Raw genomic sequence first — 25,148 nt, forward strand, 5'->3', positions numbered from 1 at the left:
TCAAGACGCATGGGCCCTGGAAATTGTGAGTTCTGGTTACAAGATAGAATTAGTTTCCAGACCTCCGGAACGTTTCTTTCAGTCTCGTGTTCCAGGGGATCCAGCCAGAGCCTCGGCCCTTTTACAAGCAGTGTCTTCCCTTCTGGTCAGGGGAGTAGTTGTCCCAGTTCCTCTGAAGGACCAAGGGGCAGGTTTCTACTCTAATCTCTTTGTGGTGCCAAAGAAGGAGGGATCAGTACGTCCGGTCCTAGACCTGAAGCCGTTAAACAAGTCCCTGCGGGTGCGGAGGTTCCGGATGGAATCCCTCCACTCAGTTATTGCTTCTCTTCTTCCAGGGGAGTTCCTCGCATCAGTGGACATCCGGGACGCCTATCTGCATGTCCCTATCGCAGAATCTCACCACAGGTTCCTGCGCTTCGCCATTGGCGACCGCCATTATCAGTTCGTCGCCCTTCCCTTTGGGCTAGCGACGGCCCCGCGGGTATTCACGAAGATCTTGGTGCCAATCATGGCGCTTCTCCGTACCAGGGGCATATCTCTGCTGCCTTACCTGGACGACATTCTGATAAAGGCTCCCTCTCGTTCCCAGGCCAAAGTCAGCGTCAGGATCACTGTTCAGACTCTGCAACAGTTCGGCTGGCTGATCAACTTCCCGAAGTCCTCTCTCCTACCTTCCCAGAGGGTGACCTTCCTGGGGATGGTTATGGACACGACTGCAGCCCAGATATTCCTCCCGGATTGCAAGTTCTCTCTGATACGGGAGTCTGTGTCTCGCCTTCTGCATTCCCAGTGTCTCTCCATCCGGGAGTACATGCAGGTTCTGGGGCTTATGGTATCCTCCTTCGAGGCAGTCCCCTTTGCCCAGTTTCACACTCGACCTCTGCAGCAGGCGATCTTGTCCTTCTGGGACAGGACATCGAGGGGTTTGGACTCTAGGATCCTCCTTCCTCCTCGGGTTCGCATGGACCTTCAGTGGTGGCTGTCACCTCAGAATCTGACTTCGGGGAAATCCTTCCTCCCAATCTCCTGGACAGTTGTCACCACCGATGCCAGTCTTCTGGGTTGGGCGGCGTTCTCTGGGCTCAGACGGTTCAGGGGGTGTGGTCAGAAGTGGAAGCCCGCCTTCCGATCAACATATTGGAGCTCAGAGCAATTTTCCTCTCTGTCTCATTGGACCCCCCTCCTAACGGGGCTCCCGATAAGGATCCAGTCGGACAATGCCACAGCCGTGGCCTACATCAATCATCAGGGCGGAACCCGCAGCTGGCCGGTGATGCAGGAGGTGAAGAGGATCCTCCAGTGGGCGGAGACTCACGTTCCGATATTGTCTGCAGTGTACATCCCAGGGGTCGAAAACTGGACAGCGGACTTTCTCAGCCGCTACAGGGTGGATCCGGGAGAGTGGTCTCTGCTTCCGGACGTATTCGAGGACGTCTGTCGCCGTTGGGGCCGCCCGGACGTGGACTTGATGGCGTCCAGGCTCAACAACAAGGTTCCCACATTCCTGGCCCAAGCTCGGAATCCGGAAGCGTACGGAGTGGACGCTCTGGTGTCTCCGTGGCAAGACTTCGCACTCCTCTGTCTTCCCACCACTGCCTCTGCTCCCAAAGGTTCTTCGCAGGGTCGTGGCAGAAGGGATCCCGACCATCCTCATCGCCCCAGGTTGGCCTCGCCGCATCTGGTTCTTCCTCTCAGGGAGGACCTGCTGTCTCAAGGACCTCTCTTCCACCAGAATTTACAACCACTTAGTTTAACGGCGTGGCTGTTGAGACCTCCATCTTGAAGAAGAGGGGCTTCTCGGACTCTGTCGTGAAGACCATGATCAAAGCCAGGAAGCCAGCTTCCTCCCGGATATACTATCGTACCTGGAAGGCCTTTCTTGCCTTTTGTGAGAAGATAGACGTTTTTCCTCTTCATTTCTCCGTTTCGGTGGTCCTCTCCTTTCTCCAGTCGGGTCTGGAGATGGGAATGTCGCTGAGCTCTCTGAAGGGTCAGGTCTCCGCTCTGGCCATTTTCTTTCAGCGCTCTCTGGCTCTGCTAGGTCCGGTGGCCTTCTGGAAGGTGGCCTTTTTGGTGGCCATCACCTATATCAGGAGGGTATCGGAGCTGGCCGCCCTTTCCTCAAAAGAGCCCTTTTTGGTCTTCCACAAGGACAAGGTGGTACTGCGCCCTGTCCCTTCCTTTTTGCCCAAGGTGGTTTCCGCCTTCCACCTTAATGAGGACATTGTCCTGCCATCTTTTTGACCCGCTCCGGCGAACTCCAAGGAGCGCGCTCTCCATTCTCTGGATGTTGTATGTGCTCTACGGGTGTACCTGTCGGAGCTCGGACTCCCTTTTTGTGGTTCCCGAGGGGCCTCGTAAGGGTCTGGCGGCCTCCAAGGTCACTGTGGCTCGGTGGATTCGGTCGACTATTGCCATCGGTCCAGGGGTAGGGTTCCCCCAGCGGGGGTTGACGTGGGGGCCTCCTGGGCAAGGCACAATAGGGCCTCTACGTCACAACTTTGTAAGGCGGCCACCTGGTCGTCCTTGCATACCTTTACAAGGTTCTTCCAGATGCACTCTTTGGCGTCTGCTGATGCTGCCCTAGGGCGCAAGATATTGCAGTCTGTGGTTCCTGTTTAACCGTTGGACGTTTTCCCTCTGGAGGTGCTGGTCTTCCCACCCCATGGACTGCTTTAGGACGTCCCATGGTCTGTGTCCCCCAATGGAATGGGCGAGAAAAGGAGATTTTTTGTGAAACTCACCTGTAAAATCTTTTTCTCGTCTTTTCCATTGGGGGACACAGCTCCCATCCATTCTTGTCCGTTGCAGGAGGGGTTGGTTCTCTTCTAGTTGGACCTTATGGTTAGTGGCCCGATGGCGGTGTTCCTTGGGTCTGTTTTTCTTGGTTAATATTTGGTTTCTGATCTCCTTCTCCTACTGCTTCTGCACGCACTGAGGTCCTCCTGTTGGAGCATGGGGGTATAGCCAGTGGAGGAGGAGCTGTTTTTTACTATTTGCATAGTGTCTCCTCCTAGTAATAACCTAAGCTATACCCATGGTCTGTGTCCCCAAATGGAAAAGACGAGAAAAAGATTTTACAGGTGAGTTTCACCAAAAATCTCCTTTTTTCTTATTTTCCTCCTCTAAAACCTTGGTGCGTCTTATTTGACAGAAAATATGGATTTTTTTTTTCTTCCGTTCATTTGTATGATTAGCCACAGTGTATGAACTTTGCCAGTTTTTTTTTATTTTTTATTACTGTATTTATTGTCAAAAATTTAATTACTTTATATGCGTAGTGTACTGTATGTTTGTTTTTCTTTATTTTTTTGTTGTTGTAGGAGTTAGTATTTATTTATTGGTGCCTATGCGATATTCTGTAACTATACCCTCATTTTTTTGATCGGTGCTTAGTCATATAAAATTTGATAATTGTGCTCATCAATCAAAATATCTTAAAAGATCAGAAAAAGACAGTTTCACTCCAGAAGAAGCCAAAAGTATACTAACTTCGTCACATGGTCTAAACCAGGCATGCTCAACCTGCGGCCCTCCAGCTGTTTTAAAACCACAACTCCTACAATGCCCTGCTGTAGGCTGTTCGGACATGCTGGGAGTTGTAGTTTTGCAACAGCTGGAGGGCCGCAGGTTGAGCATGCCTGGTCTAAACTGTTGTTTGGAGTTAAGTTATATGAGATTCCATTTGCTATAAACATGAAATAGATTTGCAGAGCTAAAAATGCAATGAAAAGGAACCTGTCATCATGAAAATTCTAAATAATCTGCAGGTAGCAGATAGTTTTGTGGTATAAGGTTCAGTATAACTTGTATTTCAATTCCTGCTCATTCTGGGATTTGAAGACAAGGATTCGGTCCCATCAGTGATTGACAGCCTTCCCTCTATGACTGCGTATACAGAGATAGCTGTCAATCACTGGTAGGACCGCCTCCAGAATGAGCAGGAATATAAATGTATAAGATACACGTTTTACTGAATCATTTCCTATAAAACTATACATCAATCTGCTCAGCTCCTCCTGCTCTATAACATGCTGCCTGCAGCTCAGACACCAAGTTCAGTGTGACAGATTTCCTTTAATATTCAGAAAAATGTTCCTAGAACACACAACCCTATCAGCTACCATTGAGTACCGTGTTTTTGTTTTTGTAAAATTTGTTCTAAATTTCTCTAATCGTTTTTTAGGGAAGAGGAACCTAGGGAAAGGTAGTTCATCCGATCATGAAGGCAGTTGGAATGATGACACCTGGACCATTAGTCAAAATGGAAATAATAAAAAACTAAAGAAGACAAAAACAAAGGAGGAAGGAAATGTTGGGTATGTACACTTTGTGATTATAATTTATAGAAATGTTTTGCCTTAGACAAGTTGACTTTATACTGAAGCTTTGAAAAATCCAATATCCCTTAAAGGGGTGTCCGGGTTCAGAGCTGAACCCAGACTTACCTTATTTTCACCCAAGCAGCACCCCTGAGGCTAGCATCGGAGCAGCTCATTCTCCGATGCTCTCCCTTGCCCTGCGCTAGATCGCGCAGGGCACGGACTCTTTTGTTTATCATAACACACTGCCGGGCGGTAGGATAATAATTAGACTAAAGCTAGCCTGATGAAAGGTCCTCTTTAAACTCAAATAAACCAGACCACATACATTGCTAATGCTGACTTCTACCTTTTGTAAGTTATTTCTGATCACCATATCATGAATTTGCATTTAAAACTAGAGGACAATCTTTGTGTTTCATATAGTCTACATTTGTAGGTGTTCTGCATCTATTAAGATGACTGTGTATTGTTTTACTAATTTACTTGTTGTAATGTTTCATCATCATTAAAATTAATAATAATAAAAATAGCTAACAGTAGTTCTTACACATTTTATTTCACTGTATTAGGCCTCATGCACACGACCGTTGTTTTGGTCCGCATCCGAGTCGCAGTATTTGTTGATTGGATGCGGACCCATTCACTTCATTGGGGCCGCAAAACACTCCATCCGTGTTTTGCGGATCCGCAATTTGCGGACTGCAAAACACCCAACGGTCGTGTGCATGAGGCCTTAGACATCCGTATGCAATCATTTTTTGGGGCGAATCCATTGTAACAATGCCTAAAACGGACAAGAATAGGATATGTTCTATTTTTTTGGCGGGGCTACGGAACGGACATACTGATGCGGACAGCACACGGTCTGCTGTCCGCATTTTTTGCGGACCCATTGAAATGAATGGGTCCGCATCCTATCCGCAAAAAAAACGGAACGGACACGGAAGCAAACATTCGTGTGCATGTAGCCTTAGGCCTCCTGCACATGAACATAGGTGTCCCGTTGCCGTATTGCGGACCACATTTGCGGATCCGCAATACACGGGCACCATTCCGTGTGCATTCCACATCACTGATGCGGACCCATTCACTTCAATGGGTTTCGCAAATCCAGGGATGCGGAATGATGCAGAACGGAAGCACGGAATGGAACCCTACATGGGGTTTCGTCCCGTACTTCCGTTCCGCAAAAAGATAGAACATGTCGGCCTGATCGCGGACCCATTAAAGTGAATGGGTCCATGATCTGCCGCGGCTGCCCCACGGTCAGTGTTCGTGCAAAATGCGGGCCGCAGCACGGCCACGGGGGCCCATACGTTTGTGTGCAGGAGGCCTTATAGTGTGATTTTAATACTTAAAGGGTTGACCATTTTCTTGCTACTGTTGAGCAGTGGGGGAGATTTATCAAACCTGGCTTAAAGGAAAACTGGCGTAGTTGCCCATAGCAACCAATCAGATTCCACCTTTGATTTTTCAGTGCTCCTTTAGAAAATGAAAGGTGGAATCTTTCCTTTAAACCAGGTTTGATCAATATCCCCCTATGTGTTTGTAAGATGATTATATGGTACTTGCCATTATAGCCTTTGCTGATATTCTGTGGCATTTTCTATATTTCATAAGGTATGCCTCCCTGTTCGCCAAGTCTTTTGTGCTGTGCACATGGAGGCCTTGTCCATAGAATGGCTGCTGATGGAGGGTCATGTGACCAGACAAATCACCTCCATGTGATGTCTCCTCCACTCAGATACTCTGCATCTGCCTCTTGTTCAGGTGCAGTGTTACAATGGGGGAGGCTGAGTGATGTCTGGTCACATGAGTCTCCATCAGGGGCCTTCTTACAGACAGGACCTGTATGTGAACAGCACCGAAGTTTTGCCGAATGAGGGGACACTGCTTATGAAGTATAGCAAAGGGCACAGAATATCAACAAAGGGTATATTGGTAAGTGCCATATATTGCTATTACTTACACATTGGTCAACAGTAGCCAGAAAGTGACCCACCCATTTAAAGTGTACCTGTACTTAAAAATCACTTGTGATGTGCCATAGAGACATATACAGTGGTATGCAAAAGTTTTGGCACTCCTGGTCAAAATGACTTTTACTGTAAACAGTTAAGCAAGTTGAAGATGAAATGATCTCCAGAAGACATACAGTTAAAGATGACACATTCCCTTTGTAAAAACAATTTTTTATTTTCATCTTTTACATTTTCAAAAAAGGAAAAGGACCAAAGCAAAACATTTGGGCACCCTGCATGGTTAGTACCGAGTAGCATCCCCTTTGGCAAGTATCACAGCTTGTAAATGCTTTTTGTAGCCAGCTAAGAGTCTTTCAATTCATCCATTCTTCCTTGCACGAGTCTTCCAGTTCTGTGAGATTCCTGGGCAGTCTTGCATGCACTGCTCTTTTGAGGTCTATCCACAGATTTTCAATGATGTTCAGATCAGGAGACAGTGTGGGCCATGGAAAAACCTTCAGCTTGAGCCTTTTCAGGTAGTCTATGGTGGATTTTGAGTTATGTTTAGGATCATTCTCCATTTGTAGATGCCATCCTCCTTTTTAACTTCGGCTTTACACTTGATGTTATGTTTGCTTCCAGAATTTGCTGGAATTTCATTGAATCCACATTTCTCTCCACCCGTGAAATGTTCCCTGTGCCATTGGCTGCAGCACAACCCCAAAGCATGATTGATCCACCCCCATGCTTAATGGTTGGATAGGTGTTCTTTTCATGAAATTCTGTGCCTTTTTTCTCCAAACATACCTTTTCTCACTGTGGCCATAGAGTTCTATTTTAACCTCATCGATCCACAGGATTTCCAAAATGCATCAGGCTTGTTTAGATGTTCTTTTGCAAACTTCTAATGCTGAATTTTGTGGTGAGGACGCAGGAGAGGTTTTCTTCTAATAACTCTTTCATGAAGGCCATATTCGTGCAGGTGTCGCTGAACAGTTGAACAATGTACCATAACTCTAGAGTCTGCTAAAGCTTCATGAAGGTCTTTTGCAGTCTAGCGGGGGTTCAGATTTGCCTTTCTAGCAATGTCTCTGAAATTTTTCTTGGTCTTTCAGACCTTCTCTTGACCCTGTTGCTGTTATCTGCCAATTCTTAATTACATTTCGAACTGAGGAAAAGGCAACCTGAAAACGCTTTGCTATCTTCTTATGGCCTTCTCCTGCTTTGTGGGCCTCAACCATTTTCAGGCATGTTAGGCAGCTGTTTAGAAGAGCTCATGGCTGCTGTTTTTTGGGACAAAGTTGGAGTCTGAGTATTTTTAAAGCTTTGAAATTTGCATCACCTGGCCTTTTCTAACAATGATTGTGAACAAGCCTTAACCCTAACAAGCTATCTAAAGTCTGAGACCTCAGTCAAAGTTATCTGAGTGCCCATATCACCTTGGGTTCCCATACTTTTGCAAGTGACTCCTTTTCTTTTTCACTCTGAGATTGCACAAAACCAAAATAATACACTAATATTGAATAAAATGTTGAAAAGTGTGTGTCATCCTGCATTTGGGGATCATTTCATCTTCAATTTGTTTAACTGTTCATAGCAACAGTCATTTTGACCAGGGGTGTCCAAACCTTTGTATGCCACTAAAAGCGCTGAGATCCCCACTGCTCATGTAGAACGCAGTCTCTCCCCTCTGCAGAAGACAGGCTGGAGCCAGTCTAATAGACTTTCTGTTGAACTTGTCTTTAGCAGTGAGGAGACTGTGCTCTGTGTGAGCGTTTGTTTCTCCTCATTCTAGCAATCATTGGGGATCTCAGCACTCGGGCCCCCACAAATCAAAACATTTGATATGTGCAAATGTCAAAACTTTTTGGAAAGTGCAGGGACACTTTTAAACTAATGCCTAGTACCCAGTAGGGTTGCACCGGGTATCGAATTATCGATACTTTTGTACCGTTATCGATTCGATACCGGGATTTGCCTTTTACCGATACTCGCAGAACATGGCACGCACTGCTCTTAGCACACGCCATGTTCCCTCAGCAGCACAGGGGAGGCGGAAGCAGTCTTTCCCTCCCCCCTGTGCCGCTGCTGCCAATGAGAGGAGAGAGGGGCAGAGGAGGGAAGGGGCTGTGGCCACTGCGCCACCAATGAAGATAAATTAACATTTAATACAGATACAGGAGGCGGGTTCCAGCGGCAGAATCACATAGCCGGCACCCGGCCTCTATGACAGGGAGCTGCGATATCAGTGTCCATTAACCCCTCAGGTGCGGCACCTGCCTCCTGTATCTGTATTAAACGTTAATTATCTTCATTGGTGGCGCAGTGTGGCCAACCCCCCCAAGATTTATAATCGATGGTGGCAGTGGCCACAGGGTCCCCTCCGCCCTCTTCATTGGTGGCGCAGTGTGCCCCCCCCCAACCCCCCCAGTATTCCAGTATTATAATCATTGGTGGCAGTGGCCACAGGGTCCCCTCTGCCCTCTACATTGGTGGTGCAGTGGCAGTTCTGATCAGATCCCCAGCAATGTAATCGCGGGACTCTGATCAGTTACCATGGCAGCCAGGACACTGCTGAAGTCCTGGCTGTCATGGTAAGCACAGGGCAGAAGGGAGAGTGTAAAGTACTATTCACCCTAATAAAGCTCTATTAGGTTGAATCGGACAAGGGATGAAAAGATCCCAGGTGCTAGCCCCTAAGGGGGGAAATAGTTATTAAATAAGTTCATAAAAAAAAAACCACCGCTTTCCCAATTTTACATAGAAAATATCTAAACAATATAAAACTACAGACATATCGCCACATCCGAAAAGTCCGAACTATTAAAATATTTAAAAAAATCTATGCAGTGAATGCCGTAACAGAAGAAAAATAAAAACTGTGCGATTCACCATTTTTTAAAGTTGCCTTGTCCTCCCAATAAATAGGATAGGACTGTTCTATTATGGGCCGGACGTTCCAAAAAATGCGGAATGCACGCATATTTTTTATTTATTTTTTTTCGTGTGGTATGGAATGGTATCGAGTATGGCAATACTTTTTCATGGTATCTAAATCGAATCAAAATTTTGGTATCGTGACAATACCCAGTTTATTATGAAAACCTACTAAATTCCACTTTCTGCCCAAGTGCCCATCTTCATGTCCAGTGTTGAGATCTGACATGGCCCCTCATTAAGAGAATATGAAGTTGATAGATGTTTCCGTTTGAGTCTAATAATCCTCCGGTAGCTCCAGCACGCAGTAGCAGCACACTTGTCATGTTCAGTCCCTTCTTGCTGTCCTATGGTCCACACTTCATTTACTGCTCTCCAGCTATTCACAGATGCACTCGCGTCATGCTGCATTCAGTTTGTACAATCAAACCGTTTACCAAGTATGTCTAATTAAATACAATCTGGTGGTTGCTGAATGCTTCTTGGAAGTCTGAGGGACCTGTACATGTTGGGGCATGCTTGGAAATGTTAATTCACAGTCTTCATGAGTTTAAAAGTCCAAACTCTGCTTTATTTAGTCCTAAATAAAAAGTGCCATCAAAGTTGTGCAGGCACTGTTTTGTCTGGTAAAATAATAGATACCATTATAGCTACCCTGTAGTCAGTGCCCAACCCTTAATCGGGCTAATACCAGTCATATTGCAAGTCCTGGTATAGGGTCAGACATTGACTTTAGACTAGTCTTTCTCTTGGAAAAGAGCAAATCTGCATATCCTCTTTCCCAGGAACATTGCCTGGCCTCTAATTCTGCCCCAACATCGGTTGTGGAGCTAATGTGCAAATCCTTTTTCCCAGGAACATTGCCTGGCCTCTAATTCTCCCTACACCTGTTGTGACACTCTCCACATGGAGAAAATGTGCGTTCTGGCAGGAACCTCAAAGCAGTTGTGTCTAGATAAGTCTCCTTTTGGAGAAGGCTCTTGATTTAGCTAATATACTTAGTCATGTTGCAAGGTGTGTTTAAGGGTCGGCATTGACTGTAGGTTAGCTACCTTTACTAGGTGGCCCTACAGAGACAGCTTTCTTTCTCTTAGAAGAGAAGTAATCTTCGAGTCTAGAAAAGTCACTTGCCAAAACCTAGGCTCACTGAGGAACCTTTCCTGGGTTTTCCTGTCTCACCCAGGTTGGAAATCTGAATTACACGTACACTCCCTCCAGTACTTTTCCAGCTGCGGGCTTGCACTGCATAATAACTAGTTTTTATATAGTGTCCTATTGATCATAATAAACTGGTCACCCGCTACATGCTTTATCTGGATTGAACTTTTAGAGACTCACTTTGCTTCTTTTGTAGCTTGGCAAAGTTGGAAGAAGAATTTGAGAAGAAATTCAATAGTCTTCCTCAGTATAGTCCCGTTACATTTGATCGCAAAAATGCTTCATTCCAGAGGAAGAAGAAGAAGCCCAAAAATGGGCAAGAGGAGGAACAGAAAGCAAACAAAGGTACCTGAAATGTCATGTTTTTAGCTGTTATTAATGCCTGTTTAGAAGCTGAAGGAATGGTAAATAATTGGTTTTCAGCTTATTCAGATGAGCGCTGTAAATCTTCTCTGTTATGTCCACTAGGATCTGATGATTTTCCATGTGGAATCACTATTGCCTTGACTGTGGATCTGTTTTCTCTGTCCATATGGCATCAGTATGTCATCTATTTTTTGCATCCATCTCCTAGCATTCATCTTTGAAAAACAGACCACACACAGATGGTGTCCATGTGCCGTCCATTTTTTGCAGACCTATTGACTTGAAATGGGAGAGTCTAGCTCAAGAAACAGACCAAATAGCACATGCTGCAGAAAACCGGACATGTGAATTGACGCATTGATTATAATGTGCTGTCTGTTCTAAAGTCGGACAGAACAGAGACCTGAATCACTTGTGTGAATAGGCCCTAGCTTGTTTGCGTGTCCTGTAGGACCCCTCTGATATCCCGAGCATGGTTATGAAGTGTGCCGCTCCCTCTTCAGAGAATAACTTGCATCGATTCCTTTTTTACACTTTATTTAGAATCCCAGTGGGCTGAGATACTCACATGCAGTATGTAGGTGAACCCAGCAGGGGCTGCTGCGGTATTCATTGTCTAGGTGCAGAGCGGCGCACATGGCTGCTGCTGGGTACACAGTAAGGCTCTCTTCACACTATGTCCTTTAAAATCAAATAGACCCATTTTGTCACAGATCTCACTTATAATAGGTCCATCAGATTTACAATATTTTCACATGGTGGAATAGTGCTACAGGCAACATGATGTACTGTAAGTGAATGCTGAGTCCAAGTAGAAGAAACTGTAAAGCTAATGCACCCAATATAATGAGTTTCACTAGCATATAGAATGTAGCATTGGATGAAGTGATAAGCACACTATAACAGTGATCTTATGTCGTCCTTGTATAGCAGGTGCTCTACAGTCACAGAAGAAGAATCTGTTTCACAAAATTGTAAGCAAATACAAGCAAAAAAAGGAGAAACAAAGCACATCAGATAAAGGTATGCAGGATATGCCATAGATGTAGCACCCAAACCTATCTCTAGAACAAGCGCCCTCAATTATTTAACACCCTCCCCCACCTTACCACCCTAATGGTATGAAGTGGTTGAAGATGTTCTAAACCACCATCTAAAGACAACATGCTGCTCTTCCATATCCATTTTGTGGTCTGCAAACCGTGAATCCACAAAATACGGAAACCAGCTGTATGCTTGTTGAAATTGTAGAAATGCCTATTCTTCTCCATAAAACAGACAAAAATAGGACATGTTCTATCATTTGTGACCCGGATGCAGACCTTTTTTGCAGCCGCAAAGAAATTAATGGGTTTATGTGCTATCCACAAAAATTCCAGATCAGACGCGGACCAAAAATACTGTAGTTTGCATGAGGTCTTAGATTTATTTTATGTTAATTACTGTGAGAGAAGTTAACAATTATCTTCCTTTCAGACTACTAGATATTACCAAGTTTCTTAAAGGGGTTGTCCATTGGCATAATATTGAGTCAAACTCTCGTGATCCGCTGTTTAAAAGGTTTGTGGTGCTTGTACCAGCACTATGCCTTCTTCAGTAAAAACAAACCTGCCGTTTGTGGTGTTACCAGTTGGCAGTCTAAGGGTACTTTCACACTAGCGTTTTAGTTTTCCGGTATTGAGATCCGTCATAGGGGCTCAATACCAGAAAAAAAAAAAAACGCTTCAGTTTTGTCCCCATTCATTGTCAATGGGGACAAAATTGAACAGAACCGAACCGTTCTGTTGAGTTGCGTTCCCATATCAGAGAGCAAACCGCAACATGTTGTAGTTTGCTTTCCGTCCTGGGATGCGGAGCAAGATGGATCCGGCATGACCCCCAATGCAAGTCAATGGAGACGGATCTGTTTTATCTGCCACAATAGAAAACAGATCTGTTCTCCATTGACTTTCAGTGGAGTTCATGACGGATCTGTCTTGGCTATGTTAAAGATAATACAACCGGATCCGTTTATAACGGATGCAGATGGTTGTAATATCAGTAACAGAAGCGTTTTTTGATAAACCCTGCCGGATCCAGTATAAACGCTAGTGTGAAAGTAGCCTTATGTGTATGGGCTCTTTCACACGAGCGTGTCCCTTGTGGGAATCATGCTCTGTGTAAGAGAGGGATTATGTGGTCTGGGCTACAGAAGCGCACAGCATTTTCATGATTGATAATGCTGTGTGCCTCTGCCTGACCTTTCTGTAATGGAATCATACTGACAGTATGCTGTCAGTATGATTCAATTACAGAAAGGTCAGGAAGAGGCACACAGCATTATCAATCATGATAATGACTAAAGATCACTTCACCCGCATACAAGCAATCCCTCCTCATATTCAAATCCTCACTCGATGATGCAAAACAGGCCTACTTCTCATCTCTCATATCTTCCCTGGCCCACAGCCCTAAACCACTTTTTAACACTTTTAACTCCCTTCTCCGTCCCCCAGCGCCCCCACCCTCTCCTCTCCTCTCAGCCAAGGACTTTGCCACATACTTCAAACAAAAGATAGTCAACATCAGAGAAAGCTTCACTACACAGTGCCCACAGACCCTCTACACAACTGCTCAGTCCTCTTCTTCCAAAACCCGCTTCTCCACCATTACAGAAGAAAAACTCTCCACTCTACTCTCCAGATCACATCTCACCACCTGTGCACTTGACCCAATCCCATCCCACCTCATCCCTAACCTCACCACAGTGTTTATGCCAGCCCTAACTCATCTCTTCAACCTATCACTAACCTCTGGTGTCTTCCCCTCCCCTTTTAAATATGCTACCATTATACACATCCTCAAAAACCCATCTTCTTTGTCCAGTTATCGCCCCATATCACTTCCTCCGTATGCCTCAAAGCTACTTGAACAACATGTCCACTCTGAACTGTCCTCTCACCTCTCCTCCTGCTCCCTCTTTGACCGCCTACAATCTGGCTTCTGACCCCACCACTCGACTGAGACTGCCCTTACCAAAGTCACCAATGACCTACTAACAGCCAAAACCAAAAAACATTACTCTGTCCTCCTTCTCCTTGACCTGTCCTCTGCCTTTGACACTGTCGACCACTCCCTTCTGTTGCAAACTCTCTCATCTCTTTGCATCACCGGCCTGGCCCTCTTCTGGATCACATCATACCTCACAGACCGGACGTTTAGCGTCTCCCACTCTCACACAACCTCCTTGTCTCATTCCCTCTCTGTTGGTGTCCCGCAAGGCTCTGTCCTAGGACCCCTGCTCTTCTCTATTTTATACTTTCGGCCTGGGACATCTCATAGAGTCCCATGGCTTTCAGTATCACTTATATGCTGACTACACACAAATCTACATCACCACCTTATTATCCAGAATCGCACAATGTCCATCTTCTATATCCTCCTTCTCCTCTCGCTTTCTAAAACTTAACATGGATAAAACAGAATTCATCATCTTTCCCCCATCCTGTTCAACCAACCAACAGACCTATCTATCACAATCAATGGCTGCACACTCTCCCCGGTCGACCAAGTCCGATGCCTTGGAGTGACCTTGGATTCTGCCCTCTTCTTCCGACCTCACATCCAAGCCCTTTCCACCACCTGCCGCCTCTAACTCAAATACATCTCCCGCATCTGTGCTCTCCTCAACTTTGAATCTGCGAAAATGCTTGTACATGTCCTCATCATCTCCAGGGTAGACTACTGCAACATTCTCCTCTGTGGCCTTCCATCTAGCACTCTCGCACCCGTCCAATCCATCCTCAACTCTGCTGCCCGACTAATCCACCTCTCACCCTGTTACTCCTCTGCAAATCCTTTCACTGGCTCCCCATTGCCCAGCGAATTCAGTTTAAAATACTAACAAATACATACAAGGCTGTCCACAACCTATCCTCTCCCTACATCTCTGAACTACTTTCCCGATACATCACCACACGCAATCTCCGATCCTCACAAGACCTCCTTCTCTCCTCTTATCACCTCTTCCCACAATCGCCTCCAAGATTTCTCCCGTGCATCCCCCATACTCTGGAACTCGCTACCCCAACATATCAGACTCTCACCTACAGTGTAATCTTTCAAAAGAAACCTAAAAACCCACCTCTTCAGACAAGCCTACAACCAGTGACCCTGCTGCCTCTATACCGCCATGACCAACTTCACCCACACCTACTGTGTCCTTCTCCCATACCATGTAGATTGTAAGCCCTCACGGGCAGGAACCTCTCTCCTTCTGTACCAGTTTGTAACTCGTCTTGTAGTCCAAATCACACAATCCCTCTCTTACACGGAGCATGATTCCCACAAGGGACACGCTCGTCTGAAAGAGCCCTTTGGCAAGCTCCTGACTCTCCTCAACAGATAATGTCCTAGGAGAGAACAGTTGGGTGCCTTGAATGTCACAATCCGATCCCTTTGTTTTCCCGGGAGATAAGCCAGTGGATTCTGGAGAGTAAAGCCTGTATTAGACAGGCAGATCAATAAGCAATTGTCGGGAGGAAAGCGTTCCCTCCTGGCAATAACTTGCTAGCTAGCAGAGGAGACTGCTGCTATTACATGCAGCGATCACTTGTCCCCATAATGTCTAGTGGTGGTTTTAAGCATGCTTAAAAATCTGAATTGGTGGCAGTATTACACTGCAAGATGATCGCTAACGAGCGTTCACACCAACACGGTGATTATCGGCTGAAATATCGGCAAGTGTAATACAGCCTATAGCAAATGAGCATTCAAGTAACAGCTATTTGAAAGTGTATGGGCACCTTTAGGTGTCCATTTTTGGCCTGCATCATAAGGGTGATCTGCAGTTACCGTCACTAGCTGTATTGAGGTCATCTTATTGACCACTACTATATCTTTCAACCACTGGGGAAGATTTTTAAAAACTATTTACAAAAACTGGAGGCGCTTCCTAAAGCTACCAATTCCATTTTATCCCTTAGGCTTCGTTCACATCACCGTTCTGGCTTTCCGTTCTCCTGCTCCGTCTAGGAGCAGGAGAACGGAAAGGACGGAAAAGGCACATAACTGACGCCAAACTGAGTCAAACGGAGCCTAAGGACCCCATAGACTATAATGGGGTCCGTTATGTTTCCGCTCAGAAGATGATTTTTAAGCGGAGACAAAAGTTGTGCATGCAGGACTATTGTCTCCGCTTAAAAATCATCTTCTGAGCGGAAACATAACGGACCCCATTATAATCTATGGGGTCCTAAGGGCTCCGTTTGACTCAGTTTGGTGTCGGTTATGTGCCTTTTCCGTCCTTTCCGTTCTCCTGCTCCTAGACGGAGAAGGAGAACGGAAAGGCTGAACGGTGATGTGAACATAGCCTAAGAGGCATTTTACTGAAGGCGCAACATGATGAGATGCCATGGGCAACTTATTCAGTTTTCAATTGCATTATTTGATAAATCTGTCCCACCTTGTCTGTCTTTTGCTATACTATGGTCTTCTTTGCTGGACTTCTGTCATCTGTCTTGACAAAATCAAATAAAACACATGTATGTATCAGTGTTTAATACACTTATGTGGAATACTGCCTAAAAATTATTTGGAGTTAGTGATTATTTATACTATATATGAGTAATTGTTTTCACATTAGCGTTTCAATTCCGTTATTGAGATCCGTCATAGAATCTCAATATTGGATCAAAACGCTTCAGTTTTGTCTTCGTTCATTGTCAATGGGGACAAAGCTGAACTGAACAAAACGGAATGCACCAAAATGTATTCTGTTCCGTTTGGTTGCGCACCCATCGCGGACAGAATAATGCTGCAAGAAAGTCAATGGGGACGGATCCATTTTCTATGTCACAATCTGGCACAGTAGAAAACACATCTGTCCCCCATTGACTTTCAATGGTGTTCATGACGGATCCGTCTTGGCTATACAAGACATAATACAACCGGATCCGTTCATGACGGATGCATACGGTTGTATCATGGTAACGGAAGCGTTTTTGCAGATTCATGAAGGATCCGCAAAAAACGCTAATGTGAAAGTAGCCTTACTTTGGAGATGTTCTGTTTATATGACAGGGCTTCAGATGGCGACCAAAATGGTCGCCAATGCGACTTAGAATTTACAAATGGCGACAAGACTTTTTAGTCTTGTCGCCATTTGCGACTAGACCCGCCACCGCAGCTCTGCAGTTGAATACAGCGGCGGGCACAGGTGATGATAGTTCTCTGCCCCGCCGCCGATGTTCTTCTCAGCAGCGCAGAGGAGAAGGAGTCTCTCCCTCCCCCTGTGCTGCTGCCGCCGCCGCTGTCTATAAGAAGAGAGACGGGAGGAGGAGGGGAGGGGCTGTGGCCACTGCGCCACCAATGAAGAAAACTGACCTGTAATACAAATACAGGAGGCGGGTGCCGGAATCAAATAGCCGGCACCCGACCTTTGTGACAGGGAGCTGCGATCAGCTGCAGTTGAGTTAACCCTTCAGGTGCGGTACCTGAGGGGTTAACTGTCGCTGATCGCAGCTCCCTGTCACAAAGGTCAGGTGGGGAGGGGGCGCACTGCGCCACCAATGTTTATTATATTGGGGGGGCGCACTGCGCCACCAATGTTTATTATACTGGGGTGTTGGGGGGCGCACTGCGCCACCAATGTTTATTATATTGGGGGGGCGCACTGCGCCACCAATGTTTATTATACTGGGGTGTTGGGGGGGCGCACTGCGCCACCAATGTTTATTATATTGGGGGGGGGGCACACTGCACCACCAATGTTTATTATACTAGGGTGTTGGGTGGGTGCACTGCGCCACCAATGTTTATTATACTAGGGTGTTGGGGGGGTGCACTGCGCCACCAATGTTTATTATATTGGGGGGGTGCACTGCGCCACCAATGTTTATTATATTGGGGGGGTGCACTGCGCCACCAATGTTTATTATACTGGGGTGTTGGGGGGTGCACTGCGCCACCAATGTTTATTATACTGGGGTGTTGGGGGGGTGCACTGTGCCACCAATGTTTATTATATTGGGGGGGCGCACTGTGCCACCAATGTTTATTATATTGGGGGTGGTGCACTGCGCCACCAATGTTTATTATATTGGGGGGGGGTGCACTGCGCCACCAATGTTTATTATACTGGGGTGTTGGGGGGGTGCACTGCGCCACCAATGTTTATTATATTGATCTTCTACTAAGCATTCTGTATTAAGAATGCTATTATTTCCCTTATAACCATGTTATAAGGGAAAATAATACAGTGAATAGACTTTCATCCTAGCAACCATGCGTGAAAATCGCACCGCATCCGCACTTGCTTGCGATTTTCACGCAGCCCCATTAACTTCTATGGGGCCTGCGTTGCGTGAAAAACGCACAATATAGAGCATGCTGCGATTTTCACGCAACGCACAAGTGATGCGTGAAAATCACCGCTCATGTGCACAGCCCCATAGAAGCGAATGGGTCCGGATTTAGTGCGGGTGCATTCCGGTATTTTGAATGCCAGATCTGCCACTAATACGTTCCTATGGGGAAAAATGCTGGATCCGGCATTCAGGCAAGTCTTCAGTTTTTTCGCCGGAGATAAAACCGTAGCATGCTGCGGTTTTATCTTTTGCCTGATCATTTAAAATGACTGAACTGAAGACATCCTGATGCATCCTGAACGGATTGCTCTCCATTCAGAATGCATGGGGATATGCCTGATCAGTTATTTTCTGGTATAGAGCCCCTAGGACGGAACTCTATGCCGGAAAAGAATAACGCTAGTGTGAAAGTACCCTAAAATATTAAGTTTAAATCCCCCCTTTCCCAAATTTACATATAAAATATATAAACAATAAATAAATAAACATATTACATAGCGCTGTCCAAACGATTAAATTATTAAAAAATATCTCCTATGCGGTGAGCATTCACCATTTTTTAGTCACCTTGTCGCCCCAAAAAATAGGATAGGACTGTTTTATTATGGGCCGAATGTTTCATAAAATGCGAAATGCACGCGGCTTTTTTTGGTGTTTTTTTTTCGCGGTATTGAGTATCGCAATACTTTTTTTATGGTGACGAAAGCGAATCAAAATTTTGGTATCAAAACAACCCTACGCCGATCTGATCGGCGTAGCGTTGTCACGATATCAAAATTTTGATTCGGTTTCGATTTGGCGACTAAAAATTTGATTTGGCTCCTAAATTTTTCAGTTCAGGAGCCAATGGCTACTAGGTATTTTTTTTAGTCTGGAGCACTGTGATGATTGTTAGCAGCTATGAACGACTCTATAGCTGCTAGTTACTAGATGTATGACCTTTTTCTAGATGTATGGAATAACCGTTATGCTTTTATCCATCAACCACCTTAGTTATGAGTTATCATAGTACTGTTGATATATTATTTTACATAATACTTGGATTTTGTTTTTGGTGTAGCCATAGTAGAAGACCAGAACACCACCGATAATCCACCAAGGAGCAATTCAAATCCTGTTCCTCCCATTCCAGAGCCCACTGCCGCACAGGAACCTCTGGTGGGAAGTCAAAAGAGGAAAGCAAGAAAAACTAAAATTACACACCTAGTTAGGTCTTTGGACTGTCAGCCTTCTTCATTAAGTCCAAGTTTCGGTAAGAATAAAACACTTATTGTTTTTTTTTGTCAGTATTTTATCCAGTTGTAGCATTAATATATTGTACATAGAAATCACATGCATCTAGAGTTCATTATAGTATGTATGCAGAGGTATGTGTTATCTAATATTGCCCATCATTTTTATTATTTTTACATTTTAACTCCGTAAAAGGGAAAAAAAAACATTTGAAAGTCCAGTGAAAAAAAAAAAATGTGAGAATAATCACTTACATTTTCTGGCCACCTGCCGTTTTTGTGGATTTTTTATTTATTTTTGCATACAATGTCTTACCACTAGCGCTTTCTTCATGGCGTTTTTCTCTATAGAGAAGGTGATGTTAAAACACCTGAAGAAAGGGCAAGAGCTACAGCATGCTATTAAAAGTAGCAAGAAAGACAAAAACACCACCTAATTGAGCTTCATATTACCAATAGACCTTCAGCTAACATGTGGAGCTCTTGTTAAATGTATTCCGGTTATAGCAAGTTATCCCCTATCAACAGGATAGGGATAACTATCAGATCGGTCCTGTTACTGGGACCCCCACAAATCATAAGAACGGGGTCCCATACCCTGTGGAGCCCCGTGAAATGGACAGAGCGGCTGGTCAGAAATGTGCACCGCTGCTCCATTCATTTCTATGCTGTACTAGGCTATCTCCGGCACTCCCAGAGAAATTAATGGAGTGGCAGTGCACATTTCTGACTGGCCTGTCTATCCATTTCAGGGGGGCTCCACAGGTTATGGGGGCCCCAATTCTTGTGATTGGTCGGGGCCCCAGCGGCAGGACCCCCACTGATCTGATATTTATCCCCTATCCTGTGGGGATAATGTATATGTCTTTTCTGAACTTAAGACCACCCCTTGTATAGCTATTAATGACTGACAGCTATCTATGTATCTAACAGTAACTGACCGCTATCTGTGTATACACACTTACATAGAGAATGCTATCAGTCATTGATAACACCTTCCCAGGGTACATCAAACCGTTACTGACGGCTATCTATGTATACACACTTACACAGAGAATGCTATCAATCACTGCTAATTCCTCCCCTGTGTACTGCTATCTTCATATATACACACACACACACACACAGAATACTATCAATCACTGGTAACACCTCCTCTCTGTACAACTATCAGTGACTGACAGCTATCTATGTTTACACCCTTACACAGAGAATTCTATCAATCAGTGATAACACCACCCCTGTGTACAGCTATCTTCGTATACACACACACACACACACACACAGAATACTATCAATCACTGGTAACACCTCCTCTGTGTACAACTATCAGTGACTGACGGTTATCTATGTTTACACCCTTACACAGAGAATTCTATCAATCACTGATAACACCACCCCTGTGTACAGATATCTTCGTATACATACACACACACACACACACACACACACACAATACTATCAATCACTGGTAACACCAACCCCGTGTACAGGTATCAGTGACTGACAGCTATCTATGTATACACACTTACACAGAGAATGCTATCAATCACTGATAACACCTCCCCCATGTACAACTATCTGTGTATATACACACAGAATGCCATCAATCACTGGTAACACCTCCTCTGTGTACAACTATCAGTGACTGACCGCTATCTGTGTATTTACACTTACACAGAGAATGCCATCAATCACTGATAACACCTCCCCTGTGTACAACTATCAGTGACTAACAGCTATCTATGTATGCACCCTTAGGGCTCATGCACGCAAACATGTGCCGGCAGGGCCCGTATTGTGGCCGGCAAACGGAGGGTTCGCAATATACTGGTTCCAGCCGTTTGTGCACTGCATCACGGATGTGGACCCATTCACTTGAATGGGTCCACAATCCAGAAGGTGCGGTGCGGAACAAAGGCACGGAACCCCACAGAATCACTAAGGAGTTCTTAGGTGGGGTTTCTCTCCTTGCCTCCACACGGCAATAAAATAGAACATAACATTTTTTGCAATGCGGATGGATCATGGACCCATCCAAGTTAAATGGGTCTGGATCCATCTGCGGCAGCCGCACGGATGTTGCCCATGCATTGGGTATCGCAAATTCTGGTCCCCAATGCAAGGAACGGCCGTGTACATGAGCCCTTACACAGAGAATGCCATTAATCACCGATAACACCTCCTCTGTGTACAACTGAAGCCAGGAATAACATGTATTTAACCCCTTAGTGACCAGCCTGTTTTGGGCCTTACTGACCAAGCGTTTTTCTTCCTTTTTTCATCTTCGCCTTCCAAAAGCTATAACTTTTTTATTTTAAAGTCTATATAGCTGTATGAAGGCTTGTTTGCAGGAAAAGTTGCAGTTTTTAATGGCACCCTTTTGGGGTACACATAACTTTCTGATTAACTTTTATGAACTCTTTCTGGAAGGGAAATGGGAAAAACAGCAATACTGACCCTGCGTTTTTATGTTATAAATTTAGCGGCGTTCATTTTCCGGTATAAATAACTTATCTTTATTTTCTGGGTCAGTACGATTACAATGATACCAAATACATATATTTTTTTGCGTTTTACTACTTTCTTGCAATAAAACACCTTTTATTATTTATTTTTTATTATTTATTTTTTATTGCCACATCCCAAGACCTATAACTTTTTTTTTTTTTTTTCTATGGAGTTGTGTGAGGGCTTGATTTTTGCGGGACGACTTGTATTTTTCATTGGTATCATTTTGGAGCAAATTACGCTTTTTGATTGCTTGTTATCGCTGCTAATTTTTATTTAATAAAGGTGTTTGTTTTTTTTACTGTTTTTTTTACCACTTAACAGTCCCACAATCGGAATATAACAGACAATATTCTGATTGATTTTAAAATGCAGTGCATTATCCCTATATTGCAGGGATGGGGAACCTTTTTGATGCCAAGGGCCATTTGGATGTTTGTAGCATCATTAGCGGGCCATACAAAATTCTCAATTTAACCCCTTAAGGACACAGGGCGTACCGGTACGTCCTAACTTTATATCGCGATTTGCGGCGCGGCGGGGGTTAATCGCAATAGGATGTCCGCGGAAATAATTCAGCGGGTATCCTGTCACACCGGGTATCCGTGTCGGGTATTCAGCGGGTATCCGTGTCGGCGATCGCCGCAAACCGCAGGTCAATTCAGACCTGCGGTTTGTGGCTTTTACCTTATCCGGCGGGCGGCGGTGCCATCGGGTCCCCATGCGGCTGTAGGGGGGACCCAATTGGCATGGAAGGCAGCGCAATGCCTTCCTTAGGCATCTGCGCTGCCTTCCGGTGACGAGCCTGTGAGATCCAGCCCCCTGGTTCTCACAGGCTGGAAGCTGTATGAGTAATACACACAGTATTACTCATACAGCCAATGCATTCCAATACAGAAGTATTGGAATGCATTGTAAAAGGGATTAGACCCCCAAAAGTTGAAGTCCCAAAGTGGGACAAAAAATAAAGTAAAAAATAAAGTTTTCCCCCCCCAAAGAAAATTAAAAGTTTCAAGTAAAAATAAACAAAAACTTCATTTTCCCCAAATAAAATAAAAAAAAATTGGGAAAAAATAGGGGGGGGGGGAAGTATACATATTAGGTAGCGCCGCGTCCGTATCGACCGGCTCTATGAACATATCTCATGACCTAACCCCTCAGATGAACACCATAAAAAATAAAAACTGTGCTACATAAACAATTTTTTGTCACCTTACATCACAAAAAGTGTAATAGCAAGCGATCAAAAAGTCATATGCACCCCAAAATAGTGCCAATAAAACCGCCATCTCATCCCGCAAAAATCATACCCTACCCAAAGTAATCGCCCAAAAACTGAAAAAATTATGGCTCTCAGACTATGGAAACACTAAAATATGATTATTTTTTTGTTTCAAAAATGAAATCATTGTGTAAAACTTACATAAATAAATAAAACTTATACATATTAGGTATCGCCGCATCCGTGACAACCTGGTCTATGAAAATATCACATGATCTAACCTGTCAGATGAATATTGTAAATAACAAAAAAAAAACTGTGCCAAAACAGCTATTTCTTGTTACCTTGCCTCACAAAAAGTGTAATATAGAGCAACCAAAAATCATATGTACCCTAAACTAGTACCAACAAAACTGCCACCCTATCCCGTAGTTTCTAAAATGGGGTCACTTTTTTGGAGTTTGTACTCTAGGGGTGCATCAGGGGGGCTTCAAATGGGACATGGTGTCAAGAAAACCAGTCCAGCAAAACCTGCCTTCCAAAAACCGTATGGCATTCCTTTCCTTCTGCGCCCTGCCGTGTGCCCGTACAGCGGATTACGACCACATATGGGGTGTTTCTGTAAACTACAGAATCAGGGCCATAAATATTGAGTTTAGTTTGGCTGTTAACCTTTGCTTTGTAAATGGAAAAAATTATTAAAATGGAAAATCTGCCAAAAAAGTGAAATTTTGAAATTGTATCTCTATTTTCCATTAATTCTTGTGGAACACCTAAAGGGTTAACAACGTTTGTAAAATCTGTTTTGAATACCTTGAGGAGTGTAGTTTCTAGAATGGGGTAATTTTTGGGTGGTTTCTATTATGTAAACCTCACGAAGTGACTTCAGACCTGAACTGGACCCTAAAAATTGGGTTTTTCAAAATTTCTAAAAAATTTCAAGATTTGCTTCTAAACTTCTAAGCCTTGTAACATTCCCAAAATGATCCAAACATTAAGTAGACATATGGGGAATGTAAAGTAATAACTATTTTTGGAGGTATTACTATGTATTATAGAAGTAGAGAAATTGAAACTTGGAAATTTGCAATTTTTTACTAATTTTTAGTAAATTTGGTATTTTTTTATTTTAAAAAAATTATAATTTGGACTTCATTTTACCAGTGTCATGAAGTACAATATGTGACGAAAAAACTATCTCAGAATGGCCTGGATAAGTCAAAGCGTTTTAAAGTTATCAGCACTTAAAGTGACACTGGTCAGGATTGCAAAAAATGGCCAAGTCCTTAAGGTGAAATAGGGCTGAGTCCTTAAGGGGTTAAAGGCTTTTTACCACCAGAAATACTGTTATGTAGCTCACTGACATTAGCGATGCGCTGTCAGCACTACATAACAGTATGTTTTTTACATTTCTCCCTGCAGCCATTCTGATTAAAAAAAAGCACTTTTATAATATGCTAATGAGCCTCTAGGTGCTATGTGGGCGTAAAAATCAGCATCTAGAGGCTCCGTCTACTCGGCCCGCCCCGCTCCTCTTGATTGATGTCACGGTTCACAGCTTCGCTGACTAAATCCCACGCCTGCGCCGTTCACTTCTGTATTCGACGCAGTGAGTGAATGATGCGCTCCTGGTGCCGGATTCCTCACTGCACGTGCGCCGACTATCTCTCAGAGCGGGGAAGCCGGCATCAGCAGAGCGGCCTTCACTGACTGAGCCTGCGCCGAATACAGAAGTGAACGGCAAAGGCGCGGGATTTCGTCAGCGAAGCGTGACATCAATCAAGAGGAGCGGGGCGGGCAGAACAGGGGACCTGGGCGGGATAAAGGGTGAGTAGACGGAGCCTCTTGGTGCTGATTTTACGCCTACATAGCACATAGAGGCTCGTTAGCAAAAGAAATGTAAAAAACATACTGTTATGTAGTGCTGACATTGGCGCATCGCTAATGTCAGTCAGCTACATAACAGTAATTCTGATGGTAGAAACCCTTTAAACATTTGACTGCTGTATTTGGTCAAACATATAACTGTCTTAGGGGTAAGTTACATAAATTGCGCTTTAATAATAAAAAAAAAAATCTAGAGTGCTGTA

At 44.4% G+C, this 25,148-nt stretch overlaps 1 protein-coding gene across 6 annotated transcripts in view; it reads left to right on the forward strand.

The window, feature by feature from the left end:
* Positions 1 to 25,148, forward strand: part of BBX (BBX high mobility group box domain containing) — a 108,881-nt gene that overhangs the window by 73,488 nt on the left and 10,245 nt on the right. For 4 of the 6 annotated variants that reach the window (XM_040424893.1, XM_040424898.1, XM_040424897.1 and 1 more), the window contains 4 exons: positions 4,187 to 4,319; positions 10,578 to 10,726; positions 11,678 to 11,770; positions 19,154 to 19,345. In XM_040424893.1, coding sequence (XP_040280827.1) covers positions 4,187 to 4,319; positions 10,578 to 10,726; positions 11,678 to 11,770; positions 19,154 to 19,345 — 567 coding nt within the window. The remainder of the gene's footprint in view (positions 1 to 4,186; positions 4,320 to 10,577; positions 10,727 to 11,677; positions 11,771 to 19,153; positions 19,346 to 25,148) is intronic. The other 2 variants (XM_040424894.1, XM_040424895.1) reach the window with 2 other exon arrangements.

The sequence above is a fragment of the Bufo bufo genome, chromosome 3, assembly GCF_905171765.1.
Source record: "Bufo bufo chromosome 3, aBufBuf1.1, whole genome shotgun sequence".
Classification (NCBI taxonomy): Eukaryota; Metazoa; Chordata; class Amphibia; order Anura; family Bufonidae; genus Bufo; species Bufo bufo.